Source organism: Amborella trichopoda, chromosome 13 (assembly GCF_054954075.1).
Source record: "Amborella trichopoda isolate Santa Cruz 75 chromosome 13, AtrichopodaSantaCruz75HAP2 v2.0, whole genome shotgun sequence".
Lineage (NCBI taxonomy): Eukaryota > Viridiplantae > Streptophyta > Magnoliopsida > Amborellales > Amborellaceae > Amborella > Amborella trichopoda.
The window spans coordinates 43,106,950-43,124,207 of NC_142348.1; the positions used below are offsets into that span (position 1 = coordinate 43,106,950).

General features: G+C 37.0%; 1 protein-coding gene across 6 annotated transcripts; it reads right to left on the minus strand.

Moving 5' to 3' along the window:
- Positions 1-227: 227 nt before the first annotated feature.
- Positions 228-16,623, minus strand: BRIZ2 (zinc finger (C3HC4-type RING finger) family protein). Of its 6 annotated transcripts, none has more exons than XR_016047089.1 (13): positions 15,947-16,622; positions 15,309-15,424; positions 15,065-15,173; positions 14,814-14,928; positions 7,660-7,757; positions 7,101-7,207; positions 6,434-6,633; positions 6,197-6,250; positions 5,850-5,990; positions 5,697-5,761; positions 3,730-3,784; positions 3,432-3,592; positions 228-629 (listed from the first exon to the last, which is right to left on the minus strand). XR_016047089.1 is itself a non-coding variant. In XM_088855162.1 (13 exons), exons 1-12 carry the CDS (start codon positions 16,364-16,366, stop codon positions 3,443-3,445), a joined length of 1,662 nt encoding a protein of 553 aa, XP_088711288.1. In that variant the 5' UTR covers positions 16,367-16,622; the 3' UTR covers positions 228-629; positions 3,432-3,442. The 6 variants fall into 6 exon arrangements, 2 of the variants coding, with proteins under 2 accessions (XP_088711288.1, XP_011626450.2); XM_088855162.1 differs by having other exon boundaries at positions 6,402-6,633; XR_016047087.1 differs by having other exon boundaries at positions 308-629; positions 6,416-6,633.
- Between the last annotated feature and the right edge of the window lie 635 nt (positions 16,624-17,258).

Sequence of the window (17,258 nt, forward strand, 5' to 3'; positions counted from 1 at the left end):
AGTTGCTCTCTCTCTCTCTCTCCTCATGTAATCCTAAAATGGCACGCCCCACTCTCTTGCTTTCATGGATGTTCTCTCATCTCTCATCTCTCATCTCATATTGGGACTATTGGATGGTTGAAAATGTGTCATTGTTTAGACACAATCCAAAACAAAACTTCTTAAATCTTGTGTACAATTTCATCCATTGGATTTCACACCCAATGGCTAAAAGTGACTGTGATATCTTTATACCAAAAATCAATGGCATCATAATATACAATCCTTTGTATTTAATATACATAAAGTATCTTAAAAGACCATTTACTTTTAGTATAAGGTGCTTGCCCATTATATTTTAAATTGAGTAGTTATAAATATGCCATTGACTAGACTCAGTATTCAAATAAATTTTTTTGAACTTAATGACAGACCCCTAACCATCACCCCTAACCATCAAATCTTACATCTAATAGCTAGGAGTGATTGTGACCTGCTTGTGATAATATAAACATTCTCATAATATACCATCGCAATATGTATTAGGTACTGTATGACGAAGTATTCAGTAAATGCATGTGATAAACTCTCCCCTCTGTGGTTGATCTGCATGCCCTCTCTCTCCCTCTCCCTCCCTGTGGACTCTTTATCTGTATAAGAAAATGCGAAAGTTATAGGTCTATGCTCAAGGGTTCCAGGCATGGAGAGAGACGGAGTAGAGAGAGAGACACGGAGCAGAGAGATGTGAGGCTTTTGAGAGACGAAGAGGTGTAAAAGACTTTTATATAGGGTATATCCTGATGATAATGTTGTAACGGGGGCGATTACGTAACTTTCCCTTAAATATAGTAAATAACATCATAAAATGGAAAATAGGAAACAGACAAACATTTAGAAAAGCAAATAGAGAAAATATGGAATAAGCAAAAAATATATCACAAAAACTTTAGAATTACTAGGAACAAAACAATGGAATATTTTTCATCTATAAACTTTTATCACGAGAATGGCATAAGGCTTTCGTAGTAGTATTGCCAAATGAAATCTCTAATTCCATTCTCACCTAAAGGCCCAAATCCCCACTGGCTCATCACTTTTTTTCTTTCTATTTACCCAAAAAAAAACTTTTATAATAGTTCCATTGAAATGTTAAAGAATAACAAAATGATGAATATATATATATATATATATATATATATATATATATATATATATATATATATATATATATAAACCAAAAACTAAAAATAAAAAACCTAATATTTAACTACAAAAAATGCATATAATCTGCCAAAAAAGCAAAAACCTATTAACAATATCACTTGTTCTGGCTACAAAACTATTTGATTGAATGAAAGAAACAACTATTGCATTTATTTTAAATAAATATTTCTAACAAAATGCCCTAAATTTTTTTCCTTTTTTCTAAATATAAAATAAATAAATCAAGAAAATAGTTTAGTAAAACCAGATTGAGCTTGAAATTCGGTGAGTTAATGACCAGAATCCTCCATGGAATATGCCAAAATTTCATCAAAGATATTAGGGATTTTTGCGTGACGAAAAACAATAGTTAAAGTAACTCTCTCTAAAAATCCACTTCTAAAGCACCAAAACCCTCATATTGCGATGGTCAAGTATGATATCTGTAATAATTTTGATTTTATATTTCTTTCTAATTTTTCATGAGAGAGAGATGTTGAATGCAATAATCCATAAATTATTGAACACCTCATTATCTAAAACCACCACTTTTTTCTTTGCAAGATAAAATGATTAGTTTTCAGATATCACCTTCATTGGGTAGATGTCCATATGTAATCAACAAATTTTATATGGGATTGTATACAATGAGACCATTTAATTTTGATACAAAGCACTCACAATTATTATCGACTATCCGATGTGAAATTTGATAGCTTGGATGTACAGAAAGTTTGAAAAAATTTCTTTTGAGCTTGGTCAATGAAATAAATGTAACCACCCAATTTCACATCCAATGATCATGATTAATTGTGATAACTTAATACCAAAGGTAAATGGTCTCATTCTACATTTCCATTTTATATTATGACGATAAATGGTTAAAACATACTTTCATTCAAGGTTTCCGAAATACAGTTTACCAAACATAAGAAATTGATTGCACAGCATTTTCTAGAAGTGTTTACCACACATTAAGAAAACAAGCTTGAGAAATTCCATGTACTTACTTCTTAATATATACAACAGTCAACACTTTCAAAAACAAAACAAGCTTGAGAAATTCTTTATTATAAACTGTTTGCATGTGCAAATAGTTTTACATCAGCAACTTGTTTCATTAAAACCAAACGTACCCTAAAGGATTCCCAGCAACGAAGGTCATGTTGGATGTGCTCAAGAAGAAGTGGGTTGGCACTTCTTCAGCTCATTCGCGAATCTAATCTATGCCTTTTGAGCCACAAAACATTCGCCCAAAAGCCATGTTAGATCATGTGAAGGAAAAACTCTCAAATGACGTGAGACCTAGAAGCAGTTGGAAGGTGGCAAGCAACATATGCTTAGAATACTTAGGCCTCTCTTAGAACCTTAAGAAAATATATCGGCATTAATATTATATAATAACTTTTTCCCAACTTTCCCATCACCTCAAAATTGAAAATGAGTTTCACCTGTCTTTTGGATTTGAAACTGCTCTAGTAGCCCAAGCTAGCAAACATCAGTAATGTAAATATCGGGGCAGGCCAATGAAAGGAGCACCTAAAAGGGAGGACTAGCCTAAGCAAGAACCTAAGAGAAAAGCCATAGACATGAGGGGCACAATAGACAAATCAAAGATAGAAGAATGGCTTCTTTGCTCATAAATGCCTTGAACCTAAAACGGTACAAACTTGTTTTCCTAATTGATTGTTGCAAATATTTTGTACAGAAGTGCTCGTCGCTCATACAAAATTTATGAGGATTTGCCGATTAGAAGCAACTAAGCATTTCAGTCCTTACCCATAATGGTCTGTTACAAAAAATTGCTAACTTTGTCAAGGAGGTTTATACAAAAGTTTTTTGACAAGACACTGGACTCTAGTACCGCAGAAAAGGAATGTGGGACTTCTAAGGAAGGAGCTATTACCATGTAAGACGCATTTGGGACTTTTCTAAGTCCCAAACATCTAATCTAAAATTGAAATTTCATGATAATGCAAATGGCATGAAATCTTTGGTATTGCCTCACAAACATCACCAACAAACTGTTGGCCGTATTAGTCTGACTGGGGCCAGGTTTACAATAACTGAAGCATTATCATGAAGCCAAAAAATAATAGATTGTTGAAAACTATTTCCGACACTAATGCCATCCTCATAGAACCAAGGACAGTGACACCACACATGCATGTAACATTAGCTACTTCTTGCCATAATAACAGCCTAGTGCAAAAAGGACACAAGGAAAAGCATGAGAAAAAGAACATCACCGAGAAAAGGGTCAGTTCCTTTTCTTGTTTTTTCTTGGTGTAGTCTTAGTGTTTCTCGATGAGGACTCTGCAACTGGTGAAACTGTCCCTTCCTGAACATTTGAATCGGGCAGTTGATCGAGTGTCTTCTGTGATTCGATATACACCATCAGGTCCCTGAGCTGCAATGTTAAGAAATTAACTAGGATTCAATATGTCAAGTCACCGCAAATAATATAAATATGTTACCTTGGAAAGAAAATAAGGTTTTATATAATGCAAAGTCTGTGATTATGGATTAGAATAACAAGGTGTTTACCTGTTCCTCCAAGTTTTTTATCTTTTCATCTCTCAACCTCAATGCTGCTTTCTCCCTACAACAGAACAAATTTAAACACATGAAAGGTAAAAGAGTGGTTTTAATGGGAGGCATATAATTCCAATAATTTCTTAGTTTTACCACTTTACAACTTAAAATCGCAGATAGAAGTTGGGTTCAAGTTGTAGCAAAGTCCTTGATGTATCTTTAGCAACTATTTCAAAGTATATTTTTGAGTAAAGTTCACTGTATTATATTTCAAAAGGGAACCACAATTCCAAGAGGAAGGGTGACAATTTCAAAGTATATTGCAAGACAAAACATCCTTGAACTGTTGAGAATACCAATACAATTTGGATATAGTTTTAATACATTATACTCTTTGTTGTTATAGTGCAGTCCCAGATTTGTATGTATAATATTTAACAATAATGTATGGTAACTGTACGCATCTGTAGCGGTGTACTTTACAATTTACATACACAAATTAGTATCAAGGGGCAGTAGAACCTAGAGGCAATGAAATCCAGCAATCTTTTTTCCACATTTTTTTCTCTTTTCTCCCTCATACTACCTTTCCATGCAGAAACAGAGCAGGAATATGCTTAGGATCAGATCGTTCCCTGCTTGGAAAACATTGAGAAGTCAGTTTATAGAATCCAACTGCTGATATCCTCAATGTCCATCACATGGCCTTAACTAACAAGAGCCCCAGAAAACCGTCAACTCACTAATCTCGATATCACCTCAGTCGACCTCATTTGTGGAGCTCAAATTCTAATCAAGCTGTTCATGGTCCCCTGAGTGCTATCCAAAATATGTGTACACCTCAAACTGGCAGAAATAAAAGAGACCTGATCCCAATCAGATGGCTTAAAAGCATTTTTGTGATAATCTCATCTCACCAAATTCATAAGCCTGATGTCCAGAAATTTTTCAGAATTTTAGGGTCCCATTCTATTAGGACTACATGAGACGGAAGTACGATTATCTGCACAAGCATCAGTCGCAAGATGAATTGTCTACTCATGCTGCGGCACGATTCCACAACAAATCATATTGCAACTTCTCAAATTTCTTAGCCGCATCCGTAGCATTTTAAACAAAGACATACTAGAGCTGAGAACAAATAGCAGTACCTTAATGAGATCAATTTTTACCTCCCAATGTCAAAATCCTCCATTTCCGCCCATACAGCTTTTTCTAGTTTTGCCATGTGGGGAAAGTCCACAAAAAAGTAAAGCGAAAGTTAAACTATCAAAATTTTCAATATAGTTATTATTCTTATCTTATGTTCCCCATATGTACCAAACTAATCTAGGGATTCTGATTCCAATTTCTAATTTTATTTCATCTATGACTAGGCAGATGGACTAATAACATGATCAAGATTCACAGACCTTCGTGGTGGGACAACTGAGCCACCACATCTGGCCACTGCATATCATCCTCTATCCTCTGGTTGCAACATGGGATCCTCTCCATTTACAATAACTTTTTTAGCATACATTCAACTGTATAAAATGACACAAATCTGTCCACTTCTCATAAAACTTACATTCATGGGAGACCATAAGCACAGCCAAAAAAGCTTCACCATAGAAAGCATTGATGTAAAAGAGAAATAGAAGTAAAATACTGGGTTAACAAACACATAATCCGAAGTAGTGAGTTTTTCATAAGCTAGTTTTGGCAGAAAGATAACTTTGAGGAAATCTTTCATGTTAAAACATACTACTTTTTCATGCGGTGGATTGTTTCAGTGACGGTCCAAAGCTCAAATCAGCTCAAAGTTTCTTGCCAAATCCACCCAGAGTTAAGTTTTTACAAAAAGCTATAAACCCCCTAGATCTCTAAATGGAATGTCCATTACCAGCAGAAACAGTGAGAACGAGCAACTTCTCCAACAGAAAAAGGTAAGTAGACTAGAACAATTTTCTGCAAATATAAGCGACTCGATTATTTACCTTTGTTCAGCATCCTGAAGCTCCACCATCCACATCCCCTGATTCTTCACAAGATTATCATGTATCTAGTTGCAACAACAAAGAAAATAAGAGGAAACCTTGTTAAAAAGGCCACCAACAAAAGCAAAATCTCAGTGACAGTAGAGTACGTACATCAGTAAGGAATTTTTTCTCCTCAGCACATTTGTCAATCTTAGATTGAATCTTTTGCAGTTTTGATGTCGACTTCTCCACAGCATCAGAAATTGCTCTGTCGGTTTCCTCTTTGACCTCCACGAGCAGTGACTCATAGTACTACCGTTCCATTAAGGCACCATCAATATATGGAATAAATGAACAGATTCACCAAAGCTATACTCATGGTTTACACATTTGTGACACTCACTCATCACAACAAAAACAATGCATAGAAGATTTCAAATTCAAACATTTTGTTTAAAAAAAGCAAAGTTGTATGGTAAAAATTGAATTTCTTGATGCCCATAAATTAGTGCACTTACTTTTCTTAGGTTTTCAAGCTGGGATGTAAGGAGGTCATTGTATTCCTTGACAATCTGTCACAGTTTAGGGCGGGGTAGACAGTGTGAGTATTACAATATTGAAAACAATTTCTACAATGCAGAGATAAATTTATAGACAAAAAATATCATTCTATTGGTAGAATGAAAATCACTGAAGTAATGATTAATGAAAATTAGTAATTACTGCTTCAACTTTACTGTTCAAGAGGGCCTCACTGATTCCAGTATCAGCGCCACAATCATCACCATGCCTGCAATGGTAATTTAACTCAACCAACTTTCCATCAGTTTTTGACTGAATCAAACGATGAACATAGTTGTCGCCAACATAATCCCAAACTCGTTGAGTTTCTAGCTCAAGAGAATAGCAATGTTGTGTTTCTCTCCAATGCCTGATAGCATGACCTTCTTTATATCTGCAAATAGATATGGTCCACAAATTAAAATCAAAGAAATTGGAAGGAAAAGTACACTATAATCCAATTGACCAGGGCAAACCATAAACCACTGGGTTCATGACCATCCGATGAAATGGCGGACAATGATGTTTGAGAGTGGGACCCACACGAACAGAACAAGGCCCTAAAAGTGAGTCCCCTTTTCTCCAGATCACCTTCCACCATTTCATTCGCAGCGACGACCCCCATATGGACAATGCCTTTCCATAGTCCACTGGATCATAGAATACTAGTCCAAACTCTAAACAAAGGAAAACTAAACACATTACCAACAGAACAACACAAATTTCTTAATGTAACATAACAAAAGATTTAATCATGCATTCTAGCATAATGACATTTTGTTCACGTAAGAACATGTCAGACCAAGCCCCTTAAAGCTACTCAATGGAACCTTGGTTGGAGAAGACAAGGTCAGTGTTTACCTTCCACATCCAACAAAGCCGCAGATAACGCAGATCCATAGATTTTCAGATGTCTCACAGACAGAGCACGTCGACTTTTCAGGCTGCAGCTGGCAATAACGGCAGACCTGAAAGCAGAAGATGAAATCAATTGAAGTGATTCATGGCTTCTTAGAAAGAATCTTTTTACTTATCTAGAGATAAATTATTCTATGTGCGTGTAATCCATTTTTATATGATAATCAGTCTCATCTCTTTCCACTTTAATTCTTTTTCCTAATCAATGATGAAACCATATCCTGTGTTATATCCACAGACATGCCAAAGAGCAACTTAGACTCTCCACATCATAAATTTGTGATCAAATCAATAATATTACTCATTGTGAAACTGCCATATCTATTTGCACACATAAGTAACATTCATGTTTAAATAGGAGTACAAAGAAATTTGATATCCCTTAGCTGTCTAATGCTTTTGAAGATGAACAATTAACATATTACTATAGCATTAGAAGTACATCATGATTATCATGTACATAGTAAAGGTAATAAAACACCCAATTGGTTGATTTTCTTACCGGACAAGAAGAATCGGTCCAGTTTGAAATACATGAGCAATGGAAAGTATGATTGCAGATTGTTGTGAGAATTCCACTAATGTCTTGATCCAATCTCTCTATACAAATGGGGAAAAAATATAATGTCAAAGCCAAACATTGTTAGGTTCTACTTAATTACAAATTAGTCAGACATATGATTTGAATAAAAACTTCTAAGCAGGAGAAGACATTCAAAAGAAACAGTAGCTATTGTTGCATAGGAAACCTTATGGGCCTGAACCATACAAATGCATGGTACATGTAATAATAGGAAGTCAAAAGAAAAACATTTGTTACTACTATTTTTAGATTTTATAAATATTGAATATTGACAGATAAAAACCATAAAGAATTCATTCTATACATTTGCTAATATTCATACCGCTGAAGAAAACAGATACTATCAAATGACAAAACATAGGATGATTTTAATGCACAGTAATTGTTGTCAACAAGATGCACCTCATTCCTACGTGAAATAATCACAAGGTTATGAAGATAAACATGTCTTTATGATCTTAACAAATATGAAAGCAAGCAAATGTTTGCAACCCAAAGGGAATCCCTAGTAGTCAAAAGGGGGCTTTTGGGGAAGTGGTGCCTTGAAAAAAAGCTCACGAAGTAAGAGATGATGAAAAGGGAAGCCCACCCTCTTGCATAAAGATCGCGAAAAACACGGAGGGCACACATTACCCATGTCAGATATCAAACTCAAGCTGAAGGTCCTCCTTCCTTCTAGTAACAGGGAATGTCCTTCCAAGCTTGTTTCCTCTACTACAATATAACACCAAAATTTCAGGGAATCAATTCAAATACTATTCTTTTGCTTTCTGATTTATATATGCCTCAAAGAAAATGACTGTCATAAAGAAATCTATACTCGAGCACTCTATTTCCACAAAGCATCATCCATCCTTGTCTCCATTAATTTGCCTTAGGAACCTTCCTCCAAAGATTATGTCTCCTCTTAGAAGTCTCGGGTTGATGCTATGAAAGAACTGATGCATACTGGATTAAGCTTCCTTACGGACAAAATGAATTGGGTGCAACAAATGGTTCTCATAGTGAAAACATAGAAAGGATGCAAAGATAAAATCCTGGCTTATCGCCAAAGATGTCTCAGGTATAGCAGACTACAAGAAGGCCTTATGATACAAATCACATCCAAGACATTTGAAAGATGCTGATATTTATTTATTTTAATCAAGATTTTAACAGCTATGGTTGGACTTGTTTATTTGTTCTTATTTTTTTCTACAGTTATTTTTGAGGGACTAATAGCAATATAGCATAGAGGGCTTAAATTCGATTTAATTAAAATTGTGTAGAAGTAGTAAATTTAGTAAGTTTTATTTACCGAGGATTAGCATGATTCTTTTCTATCTTCTTAGGATTTTAAAGTAGCATGAGCCTCTCTTGGTTTAGGTAGTTGGGTTTCCTTAGAAGTAGGAAAGTACATGGAGTCCCAGATTTATGGACTTGCAGGGATTCATGTGCAGATGAAAGTAAACAATAGAAGTTTGGTGGTGGTTTAAAGGAAAGGTCCAAAATTTGTGGGGAAGTGCATAAGGGAAATGAAGAAATCTAACGATAGTGAGTTAGTTGGAGAAGATATATGTTATCTTTAAAGAGACAATAATTGATGTGGATTTATTTATTTTTTAATTTAGAGTGGTTGTTCTTAAGACTTGGTGCCCCATTGAGAGGGGATTTATGCTTATGTTTTGAAATGGTTCATGAAAGAAAAGAGAGTTGCTTCTTCTTTTTTTTGGCTTGATTTATAGCAATGATGTTTCACCTTGTGTTGCTGAATTTTGTTTGTTCCAAGACTGAAGGAATAGTAGATTTAGCTTCTTGTCCTCCTTTTGCATCAATTGGTATCAGAGACAGGTCCAAGGCAATCAAAGAACACAATGGCCGGTCATGAAGGTTGTGACCGATGGAAAGCTGATCTGAACCGATTGAACGAATGACTTGAGAACTTGACAAAGATGGTAACATGACTCCTTTAAGGGAGAGATGAGCAACAGTGTACCTCAAACAAAGTGTTGTTCGATCCAAATCATGAGGGTTTTGGTGGAGATTGGCACAAATTGGAGCCTCAATCTGAGTCAGAGTAGGCTGATGATGTGTCCAACAACCTACTTATGTTTGATACGTGATGGCAACTACAGGAGCATGAATTTGATGGAGAGCTAGGCAGCTGACCACCTTGAGGCCAACATAATCGGTATAAAGGCATGGACAGGGACAAGTGATGCGATCAGCATCATAGTGATGAGAATATATGAGCAAAGAGAGTTTGATCTAGGTATTACATTAGATCTTTCTGAGTTTTATGGAACTCTTCTCCCGAAGAGTTTTTGGACTGGTTGAGCACGGTTGAGTGCTTCTTTGATTGGAAAGATTCGTCTAATTCGAAGAAGGTCAAAATCATGGCTCTTAAACTTGGAGGACTTGCAATATTGTAGTGGGGTCCAGTTCAAGGAGCATGACTTTGAAAGGGCAACGATACAATTGGATCGTGGGTCAAGATCAAGGCAAAGTTGCGCAAGAAAATTCTCTCGCCAGCTATGCACCAACGTTGTTCCAACAGTTTCACTAGTGGTCCCCATGCAACGGATTAGTAGAGACCGAGGATCAAAAGGTGGCACATTATGTTTCAAGGCTACAGAGTTTGATCCAAGATTAATTTGCACTACCATATGCCACAATTGGGGAGAACTATCAAGATGCATTGAAGGTCGAGGAATAAGAAAGAAAGGGGATAGTCTGAAGTTACTGGGATAGGGATCAAATCAGATCCAGGATAGGGATCGGGACTGTAGGATCTTGAAAGCAGGAAGCTAAGCTCCCTATGGTAGGAACCACGGTCTGTACACCATCTAGGGATCTCGCTCCCAATATGTGACAGAGCTCCATCCAAACCTAATTGGAATCCAATGATAACTTGTACAAGACCGAGCTCCATCTAATTAATAATAAGCCCCTAAGAGCAGTTAACTAGGATAATAGTACAGTAGATATTATGCCACATTGCTATGCAATAATACTACAACACTATGCTATATACAATATCCTCCTGTACTGTACCATACTACACTATAATATACGATACTACATGCTGCTGTATTTGAATTTACTACATACAACTATAGAACATATATTATACCATATAGTATATGCTGCTATAGTATCCCCAACTGCTAGACTAGACTATACTACTATATTGTACTATTATACTATACCACATTGCTATACCAGACCTTACAACTATACTATGCTACAATGCTAGGGAATCTGGATCCTTGCAACTCAGGATCTCGATCCCCAATAGGAAACATTGTGAAAGTTCAAAAATCGCAAAGGAATGAGAATCCCTGCCCTAGAGTCTAGCAGTGAAACATTGGAGCGGATAGACCCCATGGAAGATCCCAGTAACTATGGGGCAGCCCACACGTGGACCCACACATGGAGAGGGTTCATCTCAATCTGGGGCACATGGGTCTCTAACCAGTAGAGTTTCGACTACTATTGATGACCCAGCTCCTGGAATAGGGCAATGACATGAGGTACTGACCTGCTGAGCGTCCCTTGGATGAAACCCAATGTCATGCCAATTTGGTGGAACCTGAGTGACACAGAACAGGCAGTGGATCACAAGAAGCACGCAACAAGTGAACATGACATTGAGTTAGATGAAAGGGAGATTGTAGTGGTCACAGACCAAGGCGAGTCCCCATTGGTTGGATGTGTGCTCTGTTTGTCACATGCCCCACAAGAAGAAGGTTGGCCGACGTTATCAAATGTGGGATGCAAACTCGATGCGGTTTCGGGTTTGAGGTAGGAAGTGGCTCGATGCGATCCCGAGGCGAGCACATCACACAGGATGCGGTCAATAAATTTAAATTGTTTTTTAGGAAACCATTAAAATATACGAATGCATAGAAAACACAAATGTGTGGTTTACGCGATACCTTCTCTAATACATCAGCTGTTTGAGGCGCTTGATAGATAGCCTGATAGTTTGATAAAGAGTAACAAAGTTTGTTGTCTTACATGTAATATAAAGTAATCCATTCCATCCCAATAACAACGACAATTACTAGTTTAACAAAACATCCAAAGACCAGAAATACTTCACAATCACAATTTCACGACCACACCCTCTTAGTCACAACTTAAACATAACTTTCAAACTCCAAAGACCAAAAATATATAACATGCAAAATATAAAAGATAATAAATACACTCGAGGCCAATTCGCAACTCTCAATTATTAAGCGGAAAATTCATGTGATAATCCATCACATGCATCTCCCCCATCCACACCCAAGGTTGAAGAGTCGCCATCATCAATTTAATCACCCTCACCACATACCCTTCTTCCTCCTCTGTCTTCTCTGCCTCATCCTCTTCAATCCTTGGAATCAATGTCGATGTAGACCAAACTCTCTTCCTTTGTGATCTAGTACTAGGACATGCCTCTTCTCCAAACCCCATAGCTTGTTCAACATCCAACCAAGTAAGGTCCACACCCTCGAACACCCACATTGATCGTGGATCTACTGGGCACTCGTGCCCTCAGGTTCATCCAATACAATTGGGTCCACATTCATGCACTTCCAGAACCTCTCCCTAGAACCATGGAAGTATGGTTTGTGGGATTTCTTTTTTGGGGGAGGGGGTGTGAATACAATTTTGTACCTGATCATGGGCAAAATTTCTGCCCACAAGTAGGGGCGCAATGTGGGTGCATTGCCTCAGATGTGGTGTCGCCACATATACGGGCACGGGCACATCGCAAATTCCTTCATATACGGGCGGAAGCAATGCGCCTAGCCGCATAATGTATTATGCCACCGCATTTGATAACATTCCACTGACAACTAACATATTTCGAACATGATGCACATGTAATGCCAAGTTGTGTAACGTCATCATCGACAAGGGGAGTTGAGAGAACATGGTGCCACAAAAGGCAATTGACAAGTTGTATTTCAAGGTAGAAAAGCACATCCATCCACACAAAGTCACATGGTTCAAAACAGGGTAAAAGTACCCATTACTTCTCGATGCTTGATTAAATTTTCTATTGCTCATTTCTATAAAGATGAGGTTTGGTGTGATGTTGCACCAATGGGTGCTTGCCACATATTCCTCGGATACCCCTAGCAATATGATCGCAAACCAATCGTAATGGAGAGCATAACATCTATAAATTTCAGAAGGATGAAGTAAGAGCATAGCACCTATCCTTTTTGGAAGGATGACCTAAGGTGGTATTGCTGCCTTACATAAGCAGGTTCAACCCAGGTCTTCAAGTAGGGTGTGACTCTTGTCTCACTCCGGCAGTTCACAAACGAAGGTGAAAGTAATCTAAGGAAGACTTTTGAAGAAGGGTAGAAGAATGCACCGTCTATCATTTCATTGGAGAGACAACTATAATAGCTACTACGAGAGCTGCAAGAGATTGTTCGATATCCTGTGACTCATCCAAAGAAGTTTGAGAAGTTCGGAATGTCGCCTTTAAGGGGGTTTCTTATATGGCCCTCCAGGCTGAGGTAAGACCCTACTTGCCAAGGCCATTACCAATAAATGGCAAGCCAACACCATGACAAGGACCTTTCGCCTGAATATTAAGGCAACTTGAAGAAAGAGGAGTTGCTTTTGACCGCATCATGTTGAGTTCAAGAAGAGTGGGGACGAGTATCAAGGAGCCGACCCAATGGAGTTGAGTCTTCTCCAACCACAGAAGGATGAAGCAGATCACATCCAAGACATTCAAGATATGGGCTGATTAGAGTTTTCTCTATTTTACTTTTTATGGGGATTTTAATTGGAGTGGCTGGACTTTTTATTTTTTATTTTTATTTTTGTTATAGTTAATTTTGGGGGACTAATGGCATAGAGGGATTAAACTGGCATTTATTTAAAGTTTTGGCTAGGAGTAGTAAATTTAGTAAGTTTTATTTCCCTAGGATTAATTAACGTGGGGTTTTTTTTTTTTTTTGATATTGTTAACAATGTATTGATGGTTAAAGAAGTACAAGGTAAAATGTCACCAAGGAGAGTGACAATAGAGAAGACGAAAACCAAAAACAGGGGTCACAACCCCATTAATTAACATGGTTCTTTCCTATATTCTTAGGATTTTAGAGCGTCATGAGTCTCTCTTAATTTAGTTAGTTGGGTTTCCTTAAAGTAGAGAAATGCATGGGGTCCACGATTTGTGGAGCTGGTGGATTCATGTGGAAGAGATCCTAAACAATAGATGTTTGGTGGAAGGGGTGTGTGCTTAGAGAAAGGGTCCTATATTTGTGGCAAAGTATGTGAGGGCAAGGAAGAAGTCCTAAACTTATTGATCTTTTTGTTTGTTTTGTAAGACCAGCCATGCTTTATGGGATGGAATGTTGGGCAATCAAGAAACAACATACTCATAGGATGAGTTTAGCTGAGATGAGGATGTTGAGAAGGATTAGTGACAAGAGAAGAAAGGATAGAATTCAGAGTGAATACATCCGAGGAAATTTAGATGTGGCTTCAATAGGAGATAAGATGAGAAAAAGTAGACTTAGGTGTGTTGTCCATGTGCAGAGTATGCCTAATACAACATTGGTTAGAAGGTACGATTTGGTTCAAACGGAAGGCTCTAAAAGGGCAAGGGGAAGGCTCAAAAGGATATGGATGGAGGTACTAAGAAAGGACACTAATGGTCTTATTGAGGGTATCGCCCTTGAAAGAACATAATGATAGAACATGATTCAAGTTGCCAACCCCAAATAGTTTAAATAAGGCTCGGATGATGATGATGATGATGATGATGATGATGATGATGATGATGATGATGATGATGATATAGATAGTGATACACAAATAGTCTTCCCTGTCAAAACTTGTCGGCGACATTATAACACATGCCGCATGTTTTTATAGATGGATTTAAATTTCAACTGAGCCATAACAATCGATAAATGTTCTATCCATTAGCTCAAAGGACACTTACAATTCAAACGTGCAATAGAATTCCTATAGTAAAGTGGTGCTATACTCTAGACATGAAACTTGTCAGAGGTAGAACTTTAATTAGGACATCGAAGGTTAATAACTTTTCAAATGTTCGATCAACTCACCAAGGCAAACTGGACATGTAGGTAGCTCTGTGAATCCCGTTGGAGAAGCTACGGCATGCTCTATTGAGCCTGTATACTGAACATCCAAAGTAAATAGGACATGACAAACTTCCACCTGCAATAAAATGAAATAAAAGTAAAATTACAATACAAAAATGTTTCTAACATTTCATCCAAATAATAGAAAACTTATGAGAACCTACACTGAAAGAGTAAAACTTCCACTAAAAGAAAGGATACTTTAGATAGACCTCAAGAGATGAGAAGAGCTTCCCATTAAAATGGTGATAGAAGTTATCTGCTGAGTTTTGGTTGTCAAACCGAATCAGGACACTATACCGATCATCTGCACCATCATTTCTGAAACACCCCGAGAAAATTCAATTTTTCGGCTAAATTCAAACAGTGAATTTGATTAAACAAAACAAGAACCCAATCATTGGCAAGAAGAAGTAAACAAAGTTCACAAATTTCCCAAACTAAGTGAAAATTTACCTAACAATTCGCATCTCTGAAATGTGTTGGATAAAAGAACCACAAAATTGGCAAAAATCTGCATATGTCATGTGATTGGGAACAGCTAACACGCAAACAAGAGAATTTCTCCCTGACTGCAAGGTTCACAAAAGAAAGTCATCTTTTTTTACACTATAGCAAGAATGCATTAGACCATCAAATATTTATCATGCTCAATCAGCACTATTTCTCTCGCTAAAGTTCTAGAGATGATCTCAAATAACCATAAAATAAAGGTCAATTTCTCCTGGCTGCAAGGTTCATGTAAGAAATTGAAAACTAACACATAAAAATAAAAAAAACCACTGAAAACAATAGAAACGCGAATGAGTTCCAACACTAGCTACCACGGGCTAGAGCGACCGAGGAAGAAGAAAGATGCACCAAAAACCTAACCCATTCTGGAACTCATAGCTATTTATCTCTCTAAAATTCCATAGCAGAACGCAAAAAACTATTGGAGTCCAAGCTGGGGAATAAAGAAGCACCAAACTTCACCATAAAGCCAACTAAATCAACCCAGGCACTAAATCGAGACAAAATATAAACCAAAAGAACAACAAGGGCGATGATACTGCACGACTCAAAACCCTAAAAAGCAGAGGGGAAGAACTTACAGGTAGCTCCGCCACAGAACCAGGGTGCTGAGAAAGGTCTCTGAATAGGTGCATAATACCCCTTGTCTCTTCAATTCTAGGGTTACCGGAAGAGAAGGCAACTTCTTGAGTAAGGACTGAAACAGAGGGCTCATCGCTTGTTTCACCAGAATCTGGCAAAGATTGCCGAAATATTTCGCTCTTTTCACCCGTATCCAGCAGAGGTCGCCGTAGAAGCTCACTCTTCTCACCAGAGTCAGACAATGATAGCCGTAAAACCTCACCCTTTTCCCCAGAATCAGGCAAATTTAAGCAGAAAATCTCGCTCTTGTCACCGGAATTTGGCAGGGTTCGCCGGAACTTTTCGCTCTTCTCTATGGAGTCCGGCGAAGATCGCCGGAAAGTACATCTAATTTCGCCGCTGGTTGAGGTGGCAGACATGGCAGTGGCGTTTGATTGTGGGAAACGATCGCGGGTCCGAATTTGAAAGTGGAAGAGGAGAGAGAATGAGAATGAGAATGAGAATGAGAGGGAATGTGAAAAGATGGCCCCTCAATAAGAGGGTCCTGCACATCGGAGCAGACCATCTTGCATGAACATGACGATTAAAATAAATAAATAAAGAGAAAATAGAGAAAAACTAATTGCATGTCAAAAATTCCTTCAAGGTGATAAATGAAATAATTTTTTGATAGGCATTTAGTTTTAAGGGAAAATAATGTATATATCTATTATACCTACTGTTATTATGGTATTACTTATAAGTTTTTGTTATTAGACTCATTTTTCACCTTCCTAACAATTTTTTTGAAAAAAGAGTGCTTTTTTGTTTTTCCAAAACAAAAATAAGATTGTTGTTGCTAACTGCAGATATAAGCTCATCAGAGAGAACTAAAGAGAGAAATAAAAAGTGAGTTTTTTAAAAATCGAATCAAGTCTTATTTTAGTTTTTGAAAAACTAAAAATATGTATATTTATTTTTAAGATGGTAAAAAAACAAGTGTAGGTGTAATAAGATAAACTTAGAGATAATCGCATAATAATGATAAATATAATGGATATATACGTTAGTTTTCCTAGTTTTAAAGTTTATTTCACTTTAGTATATCTATTTACCATAATTATTTATCAATAAATAGTTAGTTTTATAATTTATTTCACTTGGGTATATATAACTATTTTGATGCGGAGCACTTGGAAGAGAGTGCATTTTAGAATTTTGAAATCAGCTCTCAAATCAACATTTTTTGCATACATGCTTTGTTTTTAGATCTGAATTTCGTCTAATAAATTCTAAAAAATCGACCGTGAACCTTCCATCTAGATTTGAAAC

Coding starts and splice junctions, on each gene's coding strand:
- BRIZ2 (XM_088855162.1), bottom strand. CDS start 16,366: ATGTCTGCCACCTCAACCAGCGGCGAAATTAGATGTACTTTCCGGCGA. Junction 5,991..6,196: donor AGCTTGAAAACCTAAGAAAA/GTAAGTGCACTA, acceptor ATGGAACGGTAG/TACTATGAGTCACTGCTCGT. Junction 3,785..5,696: donor CTTCAGGATGCTGAACAAAG/GTAAATAATCGA, acceptor GTTCTGTTGTAG/GGAGAAAGCAGCATTGAGGT.